A 24540-nucleotide genomic window follows, 5' to 3' on the forward strand; every position below is an offset into this window, starting at 1 on the left:
CAGAGCTCCCTCTTGCTGAGCACAGGGACACTTTGCATTCCAATCTCTTTCTGGTTTGGAACAGAAGTACAGGCCAGCATGGCAGATGATCTTCACGCTCTCCTTGTATTCCCCTACGCTGGCAGTTCAAGCACTCACTAGCCCTGCTCTTACTCTTCCCACAACGTTCCTCAAAGCCCTAATGAGCAGCTTTGCACAACCCCTTCGGCCTCCCCACCTGTGCCGTTCGTTAGGGCCTGACACTCTGCATTATGTGGGAAGGCTCCCTATGGATGGGGAATGTTTGGATTTAATGGTAGGGCTTTCACACCATCAAAGCAGCATGGAGATGAGAAGCATGATCAAGGGACCAAACAACTGCAGGCTTATAAAATCTGTATGGTGCAAGACAGATATGGAGTCAATCTGAGCCTTCATCTATCTGTGGGGTTTATCTGTGGAATGCTAGCATGCTCTAAATGCTGAATGCCAGGAGTAGATATGCTACTCACCTCAAATCTGGAGTTCCTGGTACAGGCAAAATTCATATTAACAGTTTTTGAAATGTTTCCAATGCACCCCAGCAATCTTCTCTACTTGTGATAATACAGCTTGAAAGTTTTCCTTCCAGACAGTGATGATATTTTACTTTTTTTCTTTACAATGAGTTTTATCACAAGGGGATTTTAGTAACATTTACTTAGGAGCTTTACTGTTCTACAAACAATAATTTCAGCGAATCTAAGCTAGTGAGTGAGTACAAGAGACCTCATCCTGCTCTTCCAGCCCTAAGAATGATTCATTTTGGCCATATGACAGGATCACATCCAGGATCCTCAAGATTTCTGTGGAGGACTCCAAGCACTAAATGTTTTCAAAAAATTCATGTACACAAACACCTGAGGAAAAATAAGCAACGAATCCTGGTACAAAACTAGGACTCAATCTGCCATAAAATGGAATGTCTGGCTGTGACACAATCCCTTCCCCTTTTCAAGGAAAAAAGAACTGAATGTAATTCACTCTCTCATTATCATTCTAATACCCTCAAAGATACATTTACTTTCAGTAGGAAGGCATTGGAAATACCTTCCAATAACATACCAAGCCAGCTTCTTCCTTCTCCATTTGTTTCTAATTTCACAGACCACTCTCAGATCCTTGTGTAGAGTTTATTCTGATGATGAACGAGGCCCTCCTCATGCCCTGCCAGCAAGCAGGGGGTGCGTGTAGACCCTGCCCCAGGAGCTCATTCACCCCTCCAAAAACCTCTGCCAGCAAAACCAGTACCAAGGGTGGGGGGCAGTTTTGGCACAGGACCTTGGCAGGGCTGGGAAAGTGGGGCAGACACTGTCCCCTCAGAGGGTCTCTCTGCCTCCCCAGAGCAACATTACCTCCTCCCCTGCAGCTCCTGACTGGGAACAGCGCCGGCCAGAGGAAGGGCTGCTCCCCAGGGTAAGCACACGGGAGATCCTCGGGAGAAAGGAGCACCAGACGGCTCAAGACCCTCACGCAGCGATGCCCCGGGAAGACGGACAGCTGTGCTGTGGCTAAGGCGTGGGCAGCCCACGGCGAGGGCGGCCGAGGGAAGGAGTGAAGCGCGCCCTCAGGAGTCCCGGGAGAATGAGGGCGGCAGTGAGCGTGAGGGCGGTAGAAGGGATGCCCTGAGGAGTCTCGGGAGGATGAAGGCGGACGGGAGGGGCACCCTGAAGAGCCCCGGACGGGCGGGAGGGGGGTGCTGAGGAACCTCGGGAGGATAAGGGAGAGAGGGTTGCCCTGAGGAGCCTCAGGAGAGTGTGGGCAGACAGCGACAGTCGCCTCAGAAGGCTGAGGGCAAGAAGCCACAGCCGCGCCCTCAGCAACCCCAGCGCGCGGCTACCTGCGGGTGGGGCGGGGCACGCGCGGCCGCGAGCAGGTGCGCCCCGCCCCCGCCGCCTCCAAGGACCAATCAGCGAACGCGGAGGCGCGGCGCGCGCCACACGGGGCCGTGGGCAGAGGGGGCGGAGCCTCCTTCCCTCCCCTCACGCCCCGCCCGCCGCCCCGCCCCCTCAGCGCGGCGCAGGACAGCGGCCCGGAGTGCTCGTTTAGGTTATTTGTTTGTTTATTTGGTCCTGTGGACGCCTTGGGGCATATGAGGGCGATTATTTGCAGTATTTTTTGGTGTCAAGGTCCTTGTGCTCGGGGTTATAGGGCGCCTTGGCGAAGCACGTGGCAGCAGCGCGGTCGCAGTTGCAGATGAACATGGCGCACTCCTTGTTCTTGCCTGGAGGAGAGAGAGGACCGGTCAGAGCCCGCGGCTCCTTCGCCAGGCGCTGCAGTGGCTCGGGCTGGCATTTCTGCTGTCACGGTGTACCCGTTTTACTGCTGCCATCGTTTTGGGGATGCACAGGCTTCTGCCCACTAACCCACTGCCCCCTAAGCTGTGTGTTCCAGCCAAGCCATCTCTCTCCTTGCCCCTTCCTCTCTTTCCTGCAGCCCTATTTTCCAGTCTCTCTGCTCTTTACCTCAGTTCCAGAGCCCTGTAAAGGCTCCATTATTCATCAGAGGTGTCCAGCAGAAACTAAAACAATGCCAAGTTAACATGCTGATCTTTTGGATACTGCCATTAGAAGGCCTTCCAGAAAAGTACTCAGTGCCCTGAAGACTAGAGAGGCTTCACGATACCCTGCCATACCATGTATCTTCATAAACATCAAATTGTGGGCTATATCAAGAATACTAATTCCAGTGCCTGGGTGAGGTGCCCTCTTTCTAACAACCAGGTCCCCTGGAAAGAACTTGCACTGTGTCTTCCTGCCACAGAGGTGTGAGTGTAACACAGCCCTGCTCCTTCCTAAGAGGCTGGAGAACACCGAGAATGAAGTGGAAATGGACGTACTGCTACATGTGACCTCCTTATTAGAGCAGCTGAACTGGTACAGCTTAGTGTAGGGGTTGTCCAGGAGGAATCTACAGGATTCCATTTTCATTGCCTGTGAGTAGCAGTTATCATGCACCTGGCAGCACCTGGGAATCAAGGAGAAAAAGGTTAGAAAATACTGGAATCGCAGGCTCAACTGACCTGTAAGACACACAAATACATTGGATTTGCTTTGACAAGGCTCTTGACAATAAAATATTAAAAAAAAAAAAAAAAAAAAAAAAGTGATAAGATGGCAGACACAAAGGATCTCAAAGGGATACAGTTGTGCCAGCCCATGGTCCAAGAGGCGTCTCGTACAAATGTACTTCTGGGAGCATCTTCACAGTTGTCTACCGGGCACAGGGAAAGCAAAAGCCAGTGTTCACCCTACACTCCCCCTCAGTGCCTGATACCCAACAAGCTCTCTGTCAACACAATCCAAGGCCTGGCTGCCAGATTTGTGTGTCTCTAAATTGCCCTTGCCATTTCCTAGCATTTTGCAGCCCAACCATGTACGTGTTGATGGTCAAGCACTGGGCAGAGTGTGCAGGGCTGCTGGCCCAGCACTGCTGCTGCTGCAAAAAAAATGCTGGAATGAGCACACTGTGCTGCCATAGAAGAGAAGAGCTACTGTAATTATATTTTATCTTAGTAATAAGGCATCAACGTATGATAGCGCACATCCTTTTTCCCTGGATCCATCTATGAAAGAAAGCTTTGTTCATAGCAGCCAGAGAATTTTGTGAACGTTCATAGGCAGGGCCAGCTGAGATGAAGCTGAAGCAGGAAGGTACAAGCAAGGAAAGAGGTTTGCAAAAGCAGCGTTACAAACCTGTCGAGCTCGTCCACCGGAGTGCCGCTGCCCCCCAAGCCGCAGTAGCAGCCGTAGTGGTTGAACTCCAGCAGCGGGTGGCTCTTGGGCAGGGTGCACTTGATCATTTTGCGGAACAGCCACACAGCCCTGGGCGAGAGCTCGGCGCTGGCTGCGCCCACTGCGGAGGGACACACAGGGCGGTTAGGGTCAGGTTCAGAGTTACCAGTGCGAGGATGAGGGCATCTACGCACCCGACAGCAGGAAAAGCAGGGCCAGGAACTTCATTCTTCCAGCACTTGACACAGAGACCAATTCTAAGGGAAATGAGTCTTTATAGAACAGGCTCACCTTGACATGGGTATGAGATAAAACAGCTAATATTTATATTACTAAATGCAGACTTCTTTCATCGGAGATGGTGGGTGGCAGGTTGTGGCGTGACCAGTTGAAGGCCAATTGAGTTAAATCCATAAAAACCGGAAAGGCAAATATTTGCTCTCTAGATTTTTACTATTAAATTCTTGCAGTGCTACTATTAGAAGTCAGCCTGAAAGATCTGGATATTTTTAAAGCCTCTCTACTAAAAAAATAATAGCAGTGTGGTAGTTAAGTTGGAAGTTTCTGGCACACTAATAACCATCTGCCACTAATACTTGCATCCTCTTTTTATGGCATCCCACTTATCATTAATCCTGTATCTCTCCATGGGTTCTCCTGGCATAATTCAGAGAATAAGGTACAGGTTGTCCACTCACATCAAATGACCATTTGGCATGAGCTCAACTGAAAAAAATCAAGCTGTTCTTTACTTTAAAACCACAGAGGAGAAGGAGGTACTACTAGGCAAGAAACAGGAGCCAAGTGACCTGGAAAACCTTTGTATGTGGCTTAAATAAGGAATAGTATCTGGTTTTATGTGGCCTTAAGCAATCTACACTGGAAATGAATGAGGCTTAGAAGTTCCAACACACACAGCAGACTTCAAGTAACTTAGAGCACTTTCTCTTTCTCCAGCACCAATGCAGAACCCAGTTAAGAACCTTTAGCTCTCTATGCCAAGGAATAAGGAGAGTTGGAAGTCTTGAAAGAAGTTGAAAAAATGGGCAAAAAAAATCTTCCTGGAATCAGTCAGGGGTAAGTAAAAACACTGCATTCATTTTTAGATCCCAGAGGCTCTGGCATTTTCAGGGCTACAGGTTTGGCATTTTTACACTCAAGATACAGTTCCTAGACATGGTTGTCAAGTCTGCATTGATTTCCAAAGCTCCAAACAAACCCTCAGCTTTTAAGAGCAGACGAGGATGCAAAGGCCACCTTTCTGCAACAGCCCATGACACGGGAGTGCTCATGCAGGAAACTTTGGGCTCACCACCCACTGGTAGGTTCCAAAAGGGATGATGAGGACGCCTTCCTCCTCACAGGGATAACTACACCAAGGTACCCACTGGATGTTGACATATCCATAGGACACCTAGGTAAAGCTAGACATGGTGCTGAACAACCAGATCCATTCTGACTTTTTAGATCCATTTCTGATCTCTTCAAGCACTCCCATTCTGGGGCTCCCCACTCATGGGTTACCTACAGCCAAACAGATACTGAGTTGCACATTTAAGATTCTCACAGTTCTAACAGAGTATTGAACAAACATTAAAGGCTGATGTAAAGGACAGTTAGTTCAGAAAACCAGAGTTAGTTCAGAAAAAATTACTTTGTCTTTTGCCCACAGATCAATCTGCTGACTTTCCCTTCAATATCAGCTTAAGAGTTCTCTGTCTTCTCTGCTTATACCATTAAAAATTTGTTTTCTTATCTATGAAACTCAGGAGTCTGGTTCCTTTTTCCTCTGTTCTCAATATCTAATGTATTATTGATGTTTCCTAGAATATTTCAAGTCAACTGGCTTTTTTAAAATCTTAAATCAACAATTCTCTACATTTTTAGTTCAGCAAAAGTATCACCAAGTGTGGGAAAGCAAGCACATGAGTATTACCTCGTGAGAAAAACCCCAGCAGGGTAAAGATTTTTTCAGCAACGCTATTTTTGGTTTCCTCCAGCCTGTGCTGTATACAAAGCCACTGGTCCTTGACACACTTGTGAACACATTTCAGCCTATAACTGGTTCTAATTTACAGGTTTAAGCCTTAAATTATTTTTAAGACTTTTTTAATAAGCCCCATTGCAGAGTTCCCTACTATTCTACACTGTTAAAATTCTCCTTTCTCTCTTTTGTCTGTTAAGGACTTGACTTCCCACCTCCACATTTTACTTCCTTACATCTAGCTTCCTTGGTCCACCACAATTCAGGGTACGAGCCAAAGCTGTGAGCACCATATTATCTCCTTTTCTAAACCTACATATACACATACACATACACGCAACCTCTGTAATGCAGAGAAGAGAGAATCTACTAAAACCAGATCTGCCTCACATTATAAACTGGGCCACTGCTGAAGTGTGGAGAGTCACAGATCTGCCCGGGGCTTTTATCCTTAAGGCAGGATGCAACTCCTGCCAGGTCCTGAAATCTCCCCCACTGGAAAACCTCGCACCCCCAAATAATGACAGAGAAGGACAGTTTTCAAATAATTTATTAGGAATTTAAAACTGAAATCTGGAAAAAGGGTTACAGGTGTGGAGAGAACAAACACTGGAGTGTAATAACTTACTGGCTTAAAAACACAGCTTTATTTCTTTTAAAAAAAATGCCCACCCTGAAACCAGAGCCCCAGCCTCCAGGCAGTGGCCAGAGAGTGACTCACAGCCCAGCAGCAGCACAGCTGGCCCGGGATGTCTGGAGGGGGCACGGAAGCAGCTCAGCGCATACACCAAGAGGCAGGAAAGCGCTGTCTGCAGACCCAAATTTGAAGTATATAGAATAAAAATAAACCCAATAAAATGCAGCTCTTCTTTAATTAGGAAATATTTAAAAAAACAGACATACAGACTCTTGTCTCAGTAACAAAAATTATTGCTTTGTGTTTTCAGTACTGATCTGTTAAGTACCTTCTTACCTAAACAGAACTCTCCAAACGCATCGCCCGGGTCAGGACAAGTTCCAGCAGATGGGGGAGACAGAAGAGAAAAAGGGCCCTGTGGGCACTGGGGCCCTCCCAGTCCTTTTCTAAATGCCCATCTCCTTTACAGGGGCTCAGTTTGGGGGAAGAGAGGGAATGATTTTTAAAACTTAAGATGAAGCTGTTATTTCCCTGGGAAAAGAGTTTGGCTGCATCTTAATAAAAGGCTTAATCACCCCCCTTAACAAGGTCTTTGGTTCACTGAAATCCAGACCCCAAACCTGCCCCGTGTATTCCTGCTGGAGGCCTCCCCTGACAGAGTGCTGGTAAGCAGGGGCCTGGACCATACCAGGGGAAGCCCCAGCAGGTTCTGGAGAAGGGACCAGATCACCCCGCACAGGACAACGGACAAATTCCCACAGTCTTCAGAACACAGAGTAAAGCAAACGGGAAGCTGCAATTCTATAATTCATATAATCCCTGAGAAGCCCTTAACCCGCCCCCAAATCACCACCCTAATGCTTTTCTCCCCTGTTAATGAATCCCCATCCCAGAGCCCTGCCCTTCAGAGAACGACTACCCAAATCTCCCCCTGGCTGTCACCCCTTCTGATACCCTTGTCCCTGGAGGAGGATCCCCATTCCCAGGAAATCTTGACACAAGCGATAAAGTTTGGAGAGTGAATTCCTTTCAAAGTAACCAAGACAAGCAACGGCGGCAAAGCCCTTTCCCTAAGCCAGCCCAGAGCCGGCGCTACGGAGCCCAGGGATGGAGTCTGTACATCAAGCAATTGGAAGCAGCTTTAACCCGCTCAGCAAAACAGCCGATGGCTGGTACGTTTCACCCCGCCCGCCCCCCGCCCCCCTTTCATCTCATCTCATCAGAGGTCTTAAAATCTTACAGTAAAAGGTGTACAAAAAAAGAACGAAGTCCTGTCAGGATTCTGCTGGAGAGTATTGCTCACGCTGCGGCACCAAGTCCAGGACCTGGAGCTGCTCCTTGGAGCCAGGCTGCAGGCAGCAGCCAGGTTCAGCTCACGATATTTACATATTATACAGGAGGAAAAAGAAAATCCCACGTAAAACTAAATCTAGGAAAAAAAAAAATCTTTCAGCTGTAAGGATAGTGTTTTTCACTTAGCAAAATATACATTTGTTTTGTTCCATAGCGATGTCCAACGTTTTCGGATCCTTGGAGTTTCACACTTTTCAAAGCCTCACATTTACAAAACAGAAACAATTAAAAACAGTTTCTTTAAAAAAAATAGAAATACAGCAGTTCCTCTCAGCCTTTGCTCTCTCTCTGTCTCTTTCTTCCCTTCAGAACTGCGTTCTTGTTACATACCGTGCTTTAAAAACACTGACGACAACAACAACAGAGTTGAAAATATTCAAAACAGTTTCAAAGCCAAATAAAAATACTCCTCAATGAAAACTACCTAACACAATCACAAAGCCAATTCATAAAATATGTCTACTAGCTCGGGAAAGAGCAAACAACAAAAAGAAGGGGCAGCCCCCAAAAAAGATAAAAAAATAAAATAAAAAAATAAAACTAACAGCTAATAAAATAAATAAAAGAAGAATCAGTGGGCTGGGGGCAGGGAGGGGGAAGCGTAAACCGTCGGTGGTTAGTAGGAAAGCGAGATGATCTCCTCGGGTTCAGTCCAGTGTGGTCTGGTCAAAGGGAGAGATCGGGCAGGGCGGCAGGAGCCCGGCAGCCAGCCGGCAGTGTGCAGTTTGATTCAAGAGAAAGGTAACCTTGGCTCATCCCCCGAGGCTCACCAGATCCTCCAGCCACTCGCTGTCCTCGGTTAGGTCACTGGGGAATCTGCGGGACACAGCAGGGGAGGGAAGGGACAGGATCTAGAACAACCACAGCTTTCCTCCTGGGGTTTTCTTCCGGTGTGATCTGACAGGAACTCAATACCCAAACTTTGCCCCAACACAGTCTTGCTCTGCTCATTGCTGGCACAGGGAAAGGGCACAGCAGAGATGATTCCATCTTCAATAGCAACGTGCAGGCCTGGGGAACAAGGTCACACACACCACGTGGCCTGGCCCCTGCGAGGGCTGGGACATAGCAGAGTCCAGCCATTTCCCCAGCACTCACCTCTGTCCAGCCCTGACAGGCTGCTGTGGGCTCCTGACTATGGACACCATTCCCTCCAGTATTTTCTATCCCTTTTGAAAAGCTGGTTGTTGAGGGTTTAGGGTTTTTTTTTTTTAATTTTAAGCCAGCTAACTTCAGTCACATTTGCAAAGCAAACAGTTCCCTCTCAGCCCATCCAAGGACCAAAACCAGAACTGATCAAAAACCAAGAGATTTTCCTTCTGCCCTTATTCCAGGGAAGGAGATGAAGAGCCTCACTTCCCAGAGATTGGTCTCAGCAGCATTGAGAACAACCAGCTGCATGGTGGAGGCTTCCCCAGTCACATTGAAGAGCCAAGCTTGTCTCTCAGGATCATCATTGGGTTGTGACTCTGGCCAACCCTGCAGATGTTTTCTCTTTTTGTGAGTGCTTCATTTCCTTCCTCTTTGTGCCAGACACTAAGACACTCTCCACTCCCAGCCTGGGGAGTGTTTGGTAGGAACTCAATTTTGCCAAGCCTCTGGTGCAGGAGAGAGCCCCAGGCTGGCCACAGGACTCCTCCCACTGGCTGGGCCAGGCCATGGAGCCTCACAGCAACATCCACAGCTTCAGCTGAGAGCCTGAGCATAGGGGCCAGCTCAGAACCTCACTCCTCTCTCATCGTCTGCTCCTGTTCAAAGCTCTCTTACCTCCTGCCTCCTTGGTCCCCAGCTTCAGTGATACCCATTGGTAAAAGCTGTTGCAATCAAGGGACCCTGTGAAGAAAGAGTTAAAACCCCATTCTTAAACAAAAGAACAGTGAAGAAGAATTACTAATACAACAAATTCAGTCATGGCCCAGATGACAGAGTAACTGTTTTCAGGTGGAGGTGCCATCTGTAAGAGCACATCACCCTATGTGTCAGGGACACATCACAGGATGCTGTGTCAAGGCCAAGATGTGCTCTTGGAAAGCCTGAGCTAGTTCAGGGAAAAGACTGGAGATCAGGGCCTTGAGTGGTGATCAGGGAGAGGCAGCAGGAACCAAGGATATGGGCTCCAGTTGAGCTACTGCACTCTGCACAATCCATCTTGGTTTGGGGCTCAGCAGTGGCACGGCCAATGCTGCAGTGGGTGGTATTTCATAACCACACAACTGACTGTGGGCTGAGGGCGCTGCGCGCTGCTGCTCAGCTCCCTCACCACATGGAGACACAGCCCACTGCCCATCTCCCTCCCCGCACAGAGGGCACATGGAGCACTCACCCCTAGGCTGTGTCCAAAGCCGGTGCTCGGGGCTGGACTGGCAGCGCTGATGTAACTGCTGACCCCTGAGTCCTGGTTGGCGGCTCCATAAAGCTCTGCCATCGGCCCGGGACTGGTGGTGCCCAGAAACCCACCGGTGCGACTGGGGGTGGAACCTACAGCAGGCAGCAGAACTACATAGTGAAGATCCCAAAAATGCAACCCTGTCCCACCCCCCTCCCGCAGCCCCTTGGCAAAGCTCCGTGACGGGACCCCGCGCTGGGGAGGAAAGTGGAGTTACCTGTCCCTCGCACCACGGCCGCTGCAGCCGCTGCTGCTGCCATCGGTCCATACGCAGTGAGGGGGATTGCTGCAAAACAAGGAACAGCCGCCTCAGGAGCACTGTGGCTACATGGGAAATTCCTCAAAGGGAGCCTTCATTTCCTACTGTAAAATACTGGGCTCACACATGCATATTGGCTTAGTGCACCACAGGGGACATTAAAGGATGACAACGGCGAAGTGCAGAGCCCTGAATTTATCAGTGTTCTTTTGCACAGCCAATGTCCAGGGGAATGCACAAGCCACGCTCTGTCAAGCCCACAACCCAGAGCAGCCAAAGGCATGGTGTGGAAAAGCTGAACGAGAAGTAGGCAATTTCAGATGTATCCTGTCACTACTAAGCTTGCAAGATGCAGTTAATCTGAAGCTACAGATCCAGATTTTGGCAGTAAATGTGGAGAATTGCAACAGCTCAGGGACAGCAGCTGAAGCTTAACATCCTGAGGCTCAGCCCCTCTGTCTCTTGGTAATATTCTTGAATAATAGTTTAATAGCCTCTTTCTCCCTATTTCTTTGCTCAAGACATACCATTCTCCCCACACTGAGTTTTGCTCCTGAATGGATCAAAACCTCTTTGTTCATTGTAGAAAAGCAGGAAACATATATCTAGGGAGCAGGAACTAGAAATTGCTTAATTAAAACAGTAAGTCTTAATTTATATGTAGCAGTTTTAATTCCCAACTCTACTGCCACAGGCATTCAGCCCTCGGGGCAGGAGGCATCTAGCCAGTATGTTTTTCTTTGCCCTTAAAATGACTGGGTCAGCATTTCATGCTTGAATATGAAATTCACTGTGATTCTGTTTAGAGCACCATAAAAAGAGGTCAGAACAAATCAATCGCGTTAAGGCTGAAACCCAGACTAGCTTAGGAGGGAATATTTAGTAGCAGGCACCAGCCTGTTTCAAGCAAACGTCATACGAGGCTTCTATCTGGGTTAGCCGCTCATTATGGGCCCTGGGCCAATGCAGGCATGTCGCTGCTCCACATCACCCTCAAAGATGCTGTTTTAGGAAAGAAAGGCTGCTGGCAGCCACCCTCCTGCCCCATTCCCTGTTGCAAGTCCCTAACACATGAGTGAACGTAGTTTTACTGAGAAAGGAGGCAAGGTCATCTCAAAAGCTCTGATTCTTTTTCTAAGAAAAATCCTTCTTGCCTTTGGAATCTTATCTGCTGAGGCACCAGGCTTGCACTGCGGTGACAAAGCACCTGTGTGTGCATCCCTGCCTGTGCCATCCCCTCCTCTTGGCTCCTCTCAGCATGCCGTGAAGCGCAGCCCGTGTGTGCTGCAGCCACTCGAAGGCACAAGGGCCCTCGAGCGCACAGCTCGCTGGGCCCTGCTCTCTGTAGGGCCAACTCCAGCCTATACATGGGAACCGCAGGCACGGCCCAGCCGCGCAGGGGCTGCTTAACAGGAGGTAAGCGTATCGGGGAGGGAAGAATGCCACGATCCCCAGCTGGTCCTTCAGTGAGACACTCAGGACTGTAAGCTAACGTGGCACCCCGCCAGGACAGCAGCATTAATAACTTCTTGTTGTGCAGAGCCCTGGTGCACCCCGGCCACGAGTGACAGCTAGGCCCCGGGCGAGTCACCTCTGCTAGGAAAAGGCACAGGACAGCCGGGGGTGGACATAAAAGGAAAAACACTTCTATCAAGTCACCAATGTTCCTCTAAAAATGGGATGCAGAAAAACACACATGTAAATAAATAACTGGACCCATATCTGCTTTGTTTGCCAACCAGAAGGCTCGAAGTTGCTTATGCAGCTGCATACATGGTATCAGGGAAAGGCTTTGTTATGAGGGAAACAGGATTTGGTTTTCCCCAATCTCCCTCAGGGAATTTTGTTCATTGGTGGCTGCCAACCTCAGCATCCTCACAAACAGAGAGTCCCTGAGGATTGACTTAGTTTTGTGCCACAGAAACTCCCTTTTGAGCCTGTTTGTACTGCTAATTTCAGAAGAGCTTCCCAGGAAGGTTTTCCATACCCCTTTGCAGAGAGATTCAAACCCTGAAACAGGTGGGGGCAAGGAAGCACTGGGAAGGAGGAACATCATGGAAATGAAATGGCACACGGGAAGCAGGATGCTACACAAAGCTGCTTTTCTATGACAAAAAACCATGGACAGGACAGAGCTGGGGAAAACATGGCCATGGAAGGGAGAGTAGACAGAAGGAACATCACGTAGGGAGAACTCACTGCATATGCCCCAGGGGCTGAGGATCCAGAGGGCGTTTGCACTTTGAGGACACAGAACAATCCTCTGCTCCCATTCTGTTCCACAGCTCCCTACAAGCACTGCAGGACTTTGCAAGGTCCCACCACATTCACTCCTACCTGTGTGGGAGTAGCTGGGGAGCTGCACCACCCAGAGCAGGGAAAGCATTCCCTGCAGCTCCTTCTGCCCAGGGAAATGGGATTATAGTAGCCAGGAGTGCATCCATGCCCTCTCCCTCCTCCCAGCACTCCAAATTTCATCCTTGCAACAGCTCAGGTTAAAGCCATTTGTAGACCTGTGGAAGTCACCCTGCTCTCTGCAGTTTCCATGTCTGGTTTACATACAGCCTGGGGCAAGGAGCTAAAAACAAAGCAAGCAACAGGAAAGGACTTGCACGGCCCTCTTCAGAGGCAATACACATGGCTCTGATTGTCTCTCCATCTTTCCATCCCCAGTTTTGGATGGGGCTTATCCAGATGAAAGAGGAAATAAGGCACATTTTCAGTCTAACTGCACCAGGCTGTGGAGCAGCAACACCACTGAAACAGCCCAAAGCCCCCTTCTCCCCTTCCAGCTTGTGAGTTTAGGAAATGAGTGGGACTGACCTGTGAGCTCAGGGAGGACGGGGGCACTCGGGAGAGGGGTCCGCTCTACACGGAACTCTAAAAACGAAATGCAAGACAGCTTAGGAACTCATCAAACACCCCAAGGGAGACCCTCAGAGACACAGCAGCCGGGGTCTGCTTGGGGAGCAGTCTGCAACCAGACTGCAACCAGGCCAGTGTCTTCTTTAAACTGGTGCTGAAAGGTGCTGGACTCCTGCCCTGAAGGCTGAAAGGATCCATTTATCCTTGGAATTAATGTGGCCAGGGCAGGGTGAGTTCAAGTGTCACTCTGCAGCCTCAGGTCTGCCCTGGAACATCGCTCTGCGACCCGGTCATTCTGACCTCTCAACGCCACGGCCAGTGGGTGCTCAGCGTGTGCCACACTCAGCCTGGCACGGGTTTACAATGAGGGACTTGAAGCCACTACAGCTAGATTCATGGAGAGCTTCCAGACAGCCAGGAGGCAACAGCAACTTTCAGCCAGTCAGCCTGGGCTCACCTCAGACGAAGAGGAAACTTCCCAATCCCAGCCCTTAATTATCAAAACTTCATATATCAACCATCACACTGAGGGATGGAGTAAGGAAGAGATGCTCAGAGTTGCCACAACTCTAGAAAATAACAATAGCAATAGCACAGTGTGTCCCTTAAGTGTGCTCTGCCTCATTCCCTGGCCTGGCAGAGAGCAGGAGGGGAGGCCCCACAGCTCTGAGCAGCTGCAGCACAGCAGGTTCCAGCCATTGATTGCTGAATCCATGTTCAGAGCACATGGCAGTGTTGGAAGCTTGAAACCACCCAGTTTGCAGGGGACCTGCAGCCCCCTGGCCCAGCAGATGCTTTGTGAAGGCTGTGAGTGGTACAGACACTGTTCAGAACATAACTGCAGTGCTGCAGGCACCTGCGTTTTGCATGCCCAGGAGTTCCCTGGCACATGGGGTTTAACATTCGGTGCTACTTTCAGAGTGGTGGCAACTCTGGTAAAGGGAGACAGACACACACAAAGGCGGTGAGACAGGCAGAGCTGCGGGGCCCTTCTGTGTCACAGCAGCAGCCCTGCGGAGGAGGCCAGCAGAAAGGACGTCAGAACAGCCTTGGGCTTTTCCTGCTACTGCAGTGTGAGGATAATCCTAATGAAGGACAAGCTGTTCCCACCTATTCCAGGGCTTCTCCAATCCCCCTTCCACATCCATCTCCAATTTAAAGAAAGACCAAACAGAAGAAAGGGTGAAAGGGGCAGAGCCTGGGTTATAGATCATGCCAGGGGCTCCCATCACCTGAGGCAGACCAAAAAACAGAGCAGGGAGCTCCACTCACCAGGGAACTGGTAAGTGTAACCAGGTGCAATGCCAGTGTAACTTCGACTCGCGTAGGTGGCAGCTTGGAAGCCTGGATAACCTGGGAAAGAGAAAAGGACTCCGTTACTGCAAACTGGCAAGGTCTGGCAGCTCACGAGCAGCGTGAGCATCCTTTGGCATTAGACAGCAGAAAGAGGGGTAACGGCAGAAGCCCCAGGAGCGCTGGGCAGAGCGCACAACGCGTGCGAGCCTGCAGAGCGGTTTTAGCAGGCCCATTTAATTTTTCCTTGCTCCAAACATGTAAGGACATGGAGAATTTCCTTCTCAGACTCACAGCTCTGCAGACTAAGGCTTTCTGATGCATCAGCTGGATTTACAAACAGGGGATCAGGGAAGAGGGGGCATTTGAACGGCTGAAGCTCTGAGTCACTTTTGCACTAGAAGGGCTGATAAAAGCAGATACAAAGAACATTTCTTCCTGGCACAGATGGGAGCACAGCTCCTGATGGTCCCCGAGAAGCTGACCACCTATAGGAACAAGCCTATGAGAATGCAGGGCATTGACTCACAGATTAATATTTGATTTGAGATCTCCCAAGACAAGAGTCTGGATTTCCCAGTGACTCAGTTTGAGTCTTGCTGCTTTAAAATTCAGATGGCTTAGAAAAGGCAAAACCCAAAACCACAGGCTGAGGATTTATTTTCCTTCAGTAAGTCAAATGAAAACATAGGTGGAAAAATGCCCTTTTGGGGGTTTTGTTCAGTGACTAACTGCTACTCAGCAGGCTTAGCACTGAGAGCCAGTCTGAGTACACCCTGCCCAGCAACACCAGCAATGATCCTGAACAAACAGTGCTCTTGGGTCAGATCAGCCCTGGCTCAAATGAAAGTGAGAGCAGAGAGAAGCCAGGACCAGCATCCACACTGGAAGGATCATGCTGATTCTGAGATCCAGGCACGAGGTTTGTAGACCCAGAAGATAGGGCTACAAATGACTTTTTTTTTTTTTTTTTCATTTTTTAATTTTTATCCGAATGCTTTTGCCTTGGGAGCATTGGTAGACATGAAACCCACCCTGCTTGTCACCAACTTCTTACAAGACAGTCCCATGATAAATGTATAGCTTTCCCTGCAATACCAGATATTTGCTGAGAGGGAGGGAACAGTGAGACAACACTCAACTAGAACTTCAAGGGCATTTTAACATTTTAACAGTTTTTAAATGGCCATGGGGACATTTACATAGACTGCTGTATCAAGTGGAAGCTTAGGGGCTCCTTAATCAACTAATTCATCAGAAAGTCTGTAGAAGTGTGGGTGGAAGAGGCCAGGGTACAGATTACTCCACACTCAGCTCTGCAATTACATCCTATTCCACACGAAGGAACTGCTGTCCATGTGCCACGGCACTGCAGGACCTTGGAGGAGCTGCCGAGGGGCAGAACCGCCCCGCAGAGCTGTGCCCAGCCGGCCCGGCTGTCGCAGGACCGGCCCGGCTGTCGCAGGGCAGCGGTGGCACGTTTGCAGTTTTTCCAGGTGCCACCAGAGGGCAAGTTGCGATCGCGAACAGGTCCCGGCGGCCCCGCACGGGGAGCGCTGCCCTTGGCGGCCCCGCACGGGGAGCGCTGCTGCCCTTGGCCGCCCCGCCGCTCCCGGAATAAACCTCTAAGCTGCCGCCTGGCACGGCCGGGAGCGGGGGGAGCGCGGCAGAGCTGACCGGGGCTTACCCAGCATGCCGATCCCCAGCATGAAGGCATCCATCCCGTAAGGCATTACTCGGGACCGCCCTCGTGCAGAGCCCGTTGGGGACATCACCTCCTTCGGCTGAGCTTTTTTACACTCCACCTGCCACAAGAAAGTAAGGATCAGGCTCGCCTGTCACAGGCTGGCTCGCAGGCTGTCACAGGACAGGGCCACAGAGCACAGGCAGGCCAGGCAGGGCTGCCTGCGTGACAGCACGTCCCAGCTCCAGCCACCTCCGCCAGCCCGCTCCGCTGCCCTTCCCTGGCATCGCCGTCCCCAGCCCACACGGTGCCAGCCTTCCCTCTTGCTCTGCAGCCACCACAGGCAATGGAGAGCTCAAACGCTGCTTTTCTCCTCCTGGTGTTGCCCTTGATGTTCTACCTGACCCTGCGCCAGAGCCTCAAAGCCTAATTTTCCTCATTTCCAAATAAAGGGAAAACTTGCTCCTTCTCAGGCCACTACAAGGTTTTGTGTAACTTCAAAACCTCCAAGCAGAGCACAATTCCTTGTTTAGTTAGCTGTCCTCCTTGAGAACTCAGTATTATGCTTGTGCACCTCCATACGGTGAGTTTCTTCCCCAGACTGACTGCCGTGATTTTTGGGGAAAAACTCAATCTGATTTCCCACTGCAGAGAAGATGCAGCAGGACCCAAGTGCCTCTCAGCCTTGCCTCTGTGCCACTGCCCTGCTCCCTCCCACACCTCTGTCCCTGCTCCCCCAGGTTCCACCCCAGACACTCACCATTTTGTTGTTGATCTCATGGAAGTGGATTTCACACACTTTTTCCACAATGTCTTCACTTTCAAATGTGACAAACCCAAATCCTGAAGAAAAAGCAAAACTCCCTGATCAGGTCAGACCTCTCACAGTTTGAACCCTCTACTCACAGCCTTTCATCGGCAGCAGAATAGGACAGTACAATCAGCCCTTTCGAAAACAGCTGTCACTCAGCTTCCCTCTCCAGCAAATTCTACTTTTATGCACAAGAACAGGACTGTCCTCTTATAGATTCTCCTCTCCTACTCATCCCTTACTTCCCACCCACTCTGAACCCAACTGCCCTCAAACCCAGGTTTGTTTGGGTTTTTTTTAACTTTGCTATTTGCAAGGCAAACCACATGGCCGGTAACACTGGGGAGGATCTGGGCAGATGCTCACACAAAGAATCGGTGGGGAAACCAACATCTGCTTGCCAGGACATACCACCCTCGCTAAACGCACCCCACCAGCAGGAACACCCTGCAGTTCCCTCACAGACACTTGCCATAACGCCTCATGTGAGCAGGCACAGATCAGCAGTGCAGCTGCACACAGCGAGGCAGATACAGGCACAGTGATTTGCAAAGTTTCACCAAAGTAAGGTTTGTATCTGGGGTAAGACAGGACAGCGTGTTCCTGGCCCCTGGCCCACGCTCACACCTCCTTTCTCTCACCAACCCCTTTGCTGACAGTTTTGGCAAAGCCCAGCTCGGGTGGGCAGACTGAACTCCTCTAAGCTGGCTGCAACCGTTTCCGGAGAACTGAGGCAGGTGGGAGGATGTCTTAAAGCTTGCTGTGCAAGCAAGCTGGGATTAAGCAGAACTTTCCGCTTTCCTGAGCTGGCCGATTCCATGGTGTTGTAAAATAACATTTAAAAGCAGATGGGAATCCACTGCCCAGAGCTCCACCTTTTCTCCACACAGCTAGAAACATCTCGTTACAAACTCCTCCATCTGTCTGTGCCCAGGTAGATTCACACTACTCACCTCAACACCCACAAACAGAGGAGCTCAGGAATTCAGCAGAAAAACCCTGATGGCCAGCACTCCTGAGCCCCATCAGACCCCAGGCCTGCTATGCCCTGGGCTGAGCCCCTCACTGTTGCCACAGTGGCTGGCAGCTCTCCCTGCTGCCTCCCAAAACACCTAACAGCTCTAATTGGACCAGTGACTGGAAGGCACCCATGGAGGAACAGGGGTTAACGTTTCTTCCCTTTGAAGATGAAGCTGGAATAACATCCTAGGACTGCCGAGGCCTGGCAGTCAGAGCAATTTAATAGCTTTAGAAAAAAAGTAAAAATCTGAAGGGCACAGAGTGTAGCAAGAACAGAAGGGAGAGTTCCCTTGCTGCTCTGGGGGCAGGAGTGCTTGGAAGTGCTTCAAACAACACACAGGAGAGCAGCCAGCACAGGGCTGTTACTGACCCTGACCCGGAAGAGGGGAAACTAAGTTTGCAGGTCAAGTTGTTGCCATTAAATCTCCAAGTTGGATGCAAGTGTTGAGCCCTGCCACACCACCAGGTAGTCGGTCTGAGGACTCACCAGGAAGGCAGGGACGCCCATGGATGGGCTGGGTCAGTGCAGCACAAATAGTACAGCCTTGCTCCCATCCTGTAACCAGACTCCACCAGCAGGACTCGGGTAAGAAAAGGTGACCTGGGAGCACAAGTGGGCTCCAGGCCGAGGAAGGGGCGAGAAGCAGGCACTCTTCAGGCTATCGTGTCAGCTTTCCCAGAGCTCAGATTACTCGGGACAAGGTAAGACACACACTGCAGGCTGGAGCCACAGAGGTGAGCACGCAGAGGAGGGGGCCGTCTCCTCTCACATATCTGCAACTCGACGAGTTTACAGCACAGGAAACACACTGGACAAAAGCTCTCTGTGCTGTGAGGGCCACTGGTAAAGGATGCAGATGCAAAAGAATGGGGCGACTGGAGGCAAGATAAAGAGCAGCTGTGACCCGCATCCCCTGCTGCTGGGATACTGACCCCTCCCTAGGCAAGGCAGGAGGCAAACCCTCTGCAGTAACCTCTCCTAGGGCCAGAAGACAGCTCTCACCTCGGTGTCTGTTGGTTGTCTTGTCAAACATCAGCATCGCATCATCCACCTGCAAAGAGAATGGCTGCAGTCAGATTATTACTGCTGCAACGAGCATCCTCCAGCACAATCGTTCAGAGCTTCCCTGGCCTCCCCAAACCTGAGGGGATCAAGATGAGACATCCTGTCCCCAAGAAGGAAACAGGGTGTGCACACATAAGCTACAACACCAGGCACTTCCACAAGCCACAACCAGCATGGTCCTGGTCCCCCCACCAGCCTGGGGCAGGTGCTGCTGAGCTGAGCCCCCTCGGCCCAGCCCCTGGCAGCAAGCGACCCCGATTGTTTGCCTGCAGCTCCAGCCGGGGGCCAAGGAGCAGGGAGGGCATTGTTCCCAAATCCCGGCCTCAAAGGAGAGGAGAATCAAAGGGGGGCAGAGAAGCAAAGCTGGAGAGGGGAGAGGAATAAGGGGCCTCCCAGCGGCAGGGGAAGCGGAGGCCTCAGACAACAGAGCCTGCCTGGGAAAGCTGGGAAGCGCCCCCACCCCCACCCCAGAGGAGCCTTTCCTCTAAGTGAGGTTTCCCACTGCTGGAGGCTGTAATTAGAGCAAATTTACTGCAAGGCCTGAGCAGGGCTGCCTTCCCGGGGGGAGGGGCGGCCGGATCCCATCCCCCAGCCGGCCCGGGGCTGCTCTCCTCCCCGGCACATCACTGCCTGGTGCCACTTTTCCCCCCATCTTCCCGCGGGTGTTGCCTCGCGGAGCCGCATCCGCTCCGCAGGTCAGCCCGAGCAGGGTTAAAAAATATACTTCAATCCCCTCCGTGTAAGCCCCAGTGTAAACCTGTCCCACTGACCCATCCCTCCTCTAATACCACTGCCTTAATCCGATTATGGAACTGGACGTGCAAGTGCTCAGGGGAGGTGGCAGCAGTCTCCGGCCAGCAGCTGCCCTGGCCCTCCTCCTCCATGTGAGACAGCCGCTCCCTGAGCAGCAAGCCCTGCACGCCCCCCAACTCTGCAGGATTACTCCTTTGCCTCGCCCCGGGAAGAATCTGCATTGCTGCCTCATCCTGAACAGTCACTGGAGAGGGCAGAGCGCTGCCCATGCCCTGGCACAGGCAGACACGGGCTTTGCCCAGACACCCCACAACCCCGGTCAGGAATGGGAGAGGCTCCACTCTCAGGTCCCCAGGACAGCACAGGACACCCAGCTCCACCCCAGGGCCAGGTGGATGGAAGGAGCCCTTGCTGACATTTCCAGTACTATCATAAGCAGACAGATCATATTTGATGCCCTTGGCCTTGTCTAACACATCCACTCCAGGTGACAACAGACAACCTGGCTCCTGCTCATCTCACACACCATCCTGGCCCAGCCTCCCTCAGCCAAGTAAACAAACACCTGACAAACATGCCAAGCATCCAGCCTGGAGCCACAGGGGACATAAGCCTTGACGCAGACCCGAAGCAACTCCTCAGCAGCTTCCCAGGACACACAGTTAGGGAGATGGGTGCTGAGGGTAGCTCCTCATGCTGTCATTCCCCATTGTCACTTGTCCCCACATCTGTACCGTTTCCCTTCATGCTACAGCACAACTGTGATGTGCTGGAGGGAAACCCGACGTGCCTTAAGCACAGTTCAACAGGTTCTAGTATCTGGTTTTGCTCATCTTAAAATCTAGATCCATTCCCCCATCCAATTCACAAGGCTGGAGAAATAGCTGTTCTCCTCCCCAGTAAACACTGGGAGAAAGCTGTGTCAAAGGCACTCTGAGACAGTGCCACTCCCAGCCCAGGTAACTGGAGACCACAAACCCATCACAGTGAGAGATGGGCACAAGAAGAAAAAACAAACTAGTGTCAATGAGCACAGGCCCACTGCTGACTCTGCCTGACCAGCCCTGCTCTCTGCAGGGCCTGGGAAACAGAGGAACTCCAAGTGGCAGAGCCCAGTGCACTTCCACATGAACTCCTGGCACAGCAATATCCCAGGCAATGGCTGGGCACTGTCACAGCGCTCAAGCACTCAGGGATGTGCGACCACGTCATCCCAAACCACGCTGCATGCCATGAGGAGAGCTGCAGCCTTCCTCCTCCTGTGCTTTTTCTGATGGCTCTGCTTTGAGGTGTCTACCCAGCACCCCAAAATGTACTTGCCTTGCAAAAACATATTTATTGTAGCACATGTACTCTATTTGACAGCTGTTACCTGCTAAAAGCTAATTCTTATACAGAACTTAAGTGTGTATAAATATATAGGTGTATATGCACACAACTCCAGGGCTTCACGTGTATGGCTATAATATATTTTACTGGCATTAAAACCTACACATGACCATCTTTATGTCTCCTTTCAAGGCAGCCTGTGAGTCGAGTTGGGTGGTCTCAGCACACACCTGTGAGGTGAAGCAGGGCTCAGATCCCCCCTAACCCTTGCTACAGGGGACACATCTCGTACCGTACGTTCCTCGGGCAGACCCTCACACTGAGGCGCCACCGCATCCAGCACCCCCCCAGGCCGTGCCCGCACCGACTCTACAACCACCACCAGCCGGAACCGGGCGGCTATTGTGGCGGTGAAGCAGCACAGCTCCCCCAGCCCCGCTCTTCCCTCCCCGCCCGCCGCCGCCGCGTTGGGCCTTTCCCGGCTGGGCCGCGCCGGGCCCCAACAAAGGCGGCCGCCGGCGGGGCCGTCGCGATGGCAACGCGGCCGCCATGGCAGCTGGGGCCCGGATTAGCGGCTCACAAAGCCGCCCCGCAGCGCTCCGTGCCCGCGGCCTGTGATGGGCTGCGGGAGGGCACCCAACGGGGGCCTCCCCCCGGCACCCCAGCACAGGCGAATCGGCATTCCCGAGGGATTCATCGCCTCGTTCCGACCCCGCTGCTCTGCGCAGGGACACCTTCTGCCGGGGCTGCTGCAAGCGCCGTCCAACCTGGCCTTGAACCTGCCCCTCGAAGGGGCAGCCACAGCTTCTCTGGGCAGCTGCACAGGGAAGAACTTTATCCCAAGATCCAATCTAAACGTACTCTCTCTCTCTTTCAGTCTGAAGCCATTCCCCCTGTTAGGAAAATGCCTCTCCCTTTATTCGAATAAAGTAAAAGGACTCCTCTGTCTCCTTTTTGGACATAAACCTCTGGTGTTCGTGGATTAATTTTCCTAACACCCCTTGTCCTGTCACTACATGCTCATGTAAATGATCACTGCCAGGAACCTGGTGCCTTGAGCTCGAGGAATAAGACAGGATGACTTGGTGCTTCCTGCTTTCTAGGTCCTAAGTGTTCCTATGCCTCCCCTAAATAAGAAGGACAAAAAAGAGGAGTAATTTTGCATGCTTTCTGTCTGGGCTAAAATGTATTTTTCAAAAGCATCTATCCTAATTTAAAGACCTTAAGTAGTGGCAAATCTAAGACACACTCAGGCTTGTGGCCTGAGGGTTGTGTACAAAACTTCATACAAAAGCCATCCAGCAGCCTTGAATCCCCTGTCCTCAGAAGCAGAGAGTGATCTCCCCCTGAAGCCAAGATCCAAACTGAACTTGCCACTGATTCTCAACAATTGACTAAAAATCACCACTGGGAACATGGTACCTTGAGCTTAAGGAAAATGCTGTCTTCTCTCTAGATCCTAAGTGTTCCCATGCCTTTCCTGGAAAGGCAGGAGCAAAGAGGAGCAATTTTTCTCCTGCCAGGTGCTAAAAAACTGAGAGGCCACTTGGAAGAAGAGTGAACAGAGTTCACTCAAAGAAAGCCCTTTCCTCAGAGGGTAAGCCCCCTAAAGAAATGCTTTAAAAGGGCATCCTCAGCAGTTCCTTTCCACACAGTCCAAATGCAATTTCAGAAGCAGTACTAGACCCAAATTACTTGGAAAAAGTCTGTCTGAAAAAGGATTTTCTGAGGTGAGGATACCACGACTGAAGCTTCAGCACCTCTCACTTAAAGGTGCCATAATCGTAAATGATCCATCCAGCCTTGGCCAAAATATCTGGGGGTTTTCAGAGGTTTAATTCCTCTCTAATATCTTTCAGTTTTCCTGTTTCATTCCTAGTTATCTGCTATGAGGAAGCCAATGACATCCTCATGCAGATTTAAAAAAATAATTTCCAATACCAGTTTGATAGGAAATGTTGGATATACTTTCACAAAGGTAGGTTTTGAAAGCTGTAAATATTCAAGCAAAGGGTTTGTGGAGATGGACATCTTCCACCTGAACTGCAAATAAAAATGTCTGAGCTGGTCCTAGAAGGAATCACGGCAGCATATTTGTAGTAAAGTCAGTCAGAAAAATAGTAAGTGTTGAGACATTTTCCATATGGAAAATAGAAACCAAACTATCTAGAAACCAGCCAGCCATCCTGTCAAGAAACAGCATTAACAACCCTGTGAGGTTCTCCCAGCTGCACAAACAGGACAGGCCAATTCCAGGGAGGAGGGTGCATGGACAGAGAGCCTGGCTCCAGGGAGCAGGTGTGCTGGGCCATTAAGACCCGTCTTACCCCGCTCTACAGACCCGCTCTCAGAACTCTGGGAGTGAGACTTGGCCAAGGAGACAGAGCCTGCTTCACACCACAGGAGAGCAGAACAATCTGTCCAGGTGTCCTTGCCTGCTCTTACACGGGCACCTGGCAAAGATCAGATGAACTCCAGAAGACCTGAATGACCATTACTGCTAGAGCGTTTTTGGCTATGTGCCTACCAGATGCGGAGCACAGAGAACCCTTTGTTCCAGAGGCATTGTTACCACAGGCCAAACTGCCTACTGCCACAAGAAAGGTGATCAGATTCCCCTTCTCCTCCCCTCCCCATCTGTTCATGGCAACCATGATATGTGTGAGAATTTACATAAATTGCCCTCTGATCTGTGGAAGAAAATCCAAAATCCAGTCTGGAAATCCACAGCAGGTTGACAAGTAGCTTTGATCCCTGAAATTTCCAGAGAGTGGCAGATTAAGGATTAATTAATTAACATTCTCCCAATGCAAAGTGAGGAAAATCATGGCCACTGTAAGCACAGAAACAAGTCTTCCTTTAAAGACATTTGACATCAGTATCTGAAGGTTCTCCCATGAGTCAGCAGGGAAAACTCATTTCACACACCCAAGTCAACTACCCCATTCTTCTGGCAGGAGTACATGAATATGCATTTGTGACAGACCTACAAACCCTCATCAGATCCAGAACCTCAGATATTATCATCTTCCCTCATTGCAACAGTAACAGCCATCACCCCAGTGAGACCTCAGGACCTCTCAGGTCCAGAATTTGGATGGAGTATTAGATGGCAGCCTAAAGGTCAGAACCCTCCTCAGACCTGAGATCTTTTTTCTTGTTTGCTTCCAGGGTATTTTTAGAGAGGAGATCTCTCTGGGCAAGAGCTGCCTCACAGAGAGGCCGAGCTTTCATGACCAACTCATCCACACACAATTACCTCAAGCCCACCGAGAGATGCAGACTGGTTTTAAGCACTTTCCAAGCACCCTTGGTGCTGCAACTGATTAGTGAGTCATGCAAAGACGT

General features: G+C 50.7%; 2 protein-coding genes across 5 annotated transcripts in view; both read right to left on the minus strand.

The window, feature by feature from the left end:
- Positions 1 to 2120: 2120 nt before the first annotated feature.
- PLA2G1B (phospholipase A2 group IB) lies at positions 2121 to 3980 on the minus strand. The gene is made up of 4 exons (XM_040081151.1): positions 3947 to 3980; positions 3714 to 3873; positions 2858 to 2985; positions 2121 to 2242 (listed from the first exon to the last, which is right to left on the minus strand). The coding sequence occupies exons 1-4, from the start codon at positions 3978 to 3980 to the stop codon at positions 2121 to 2123; spliced, it is 444 nt and encodes a 147-aa protein (XP_039937085.1).
- Positions 3981 to 6268: 2288 nt separating this feature from the next.
- MSI1 (musashi RNA binding protein 1) overlaps positions 6269 to 24540 on the minus strand; it is a 74786-nt gene continuing 56514 nt past the window's right edge. For all 4 annotated transcript variants that reach the window (XM_058422817.1, XM_040080821.2, XM_058422818.1 and 1 more), the window contains 9 exons: positions 19048 to 19096; positions 16974 to 17056; positions 16217 to 16334; positions 14509 to 14589; positions 13195 to 13251; positions 10330 to 10398; positions 10050 to 10204; positions 9494 to 9559; positions 6269 to 8542 (listed from right to left, as the gene is read on the minus strand). In XM_058422817.1, coding sequence (XP_058278800.1) covers positions 9518 to 9559; positions 10050 to 10204; positions 10330 to 10398; positions 13195 to 13251; positions 14509 to 14589; positions 16217 to 16334; positions 16974 to 17056; positions 19048 to 19096 — 654 coding nt within the window. In that variant the 3' untranslated portion in view covers positions 6269 to 8542; positions 9494 to 9517. The remainder of the gene's footprint in view (positions 8543 to 9493; positions 9560 to 10049; positions 10205 to 10329; positions 10399 to 13194; positions 13252 to 14508; positions 14590 to 16216; positions 16335 to 16973; positions 17057 to 19047; positions 19097 to 24540) is intronic.

The sequence above is a fragment of the Hirundo rustica genome, chromosome 17 (assembly GCF_015227805.2).
Source record: "Hirundo rustica isolate bHirRus1 chromosome 17, bHirRus1.pri.v3, whole genome shotgun sequence".
In the NCBI taxonomy this organism is placed as follows: Eukaryota; Metazoa; Chordata; class Aves; order Passeriformes; family Hirundinidae; genus Hirundo; species Hirundo rustica.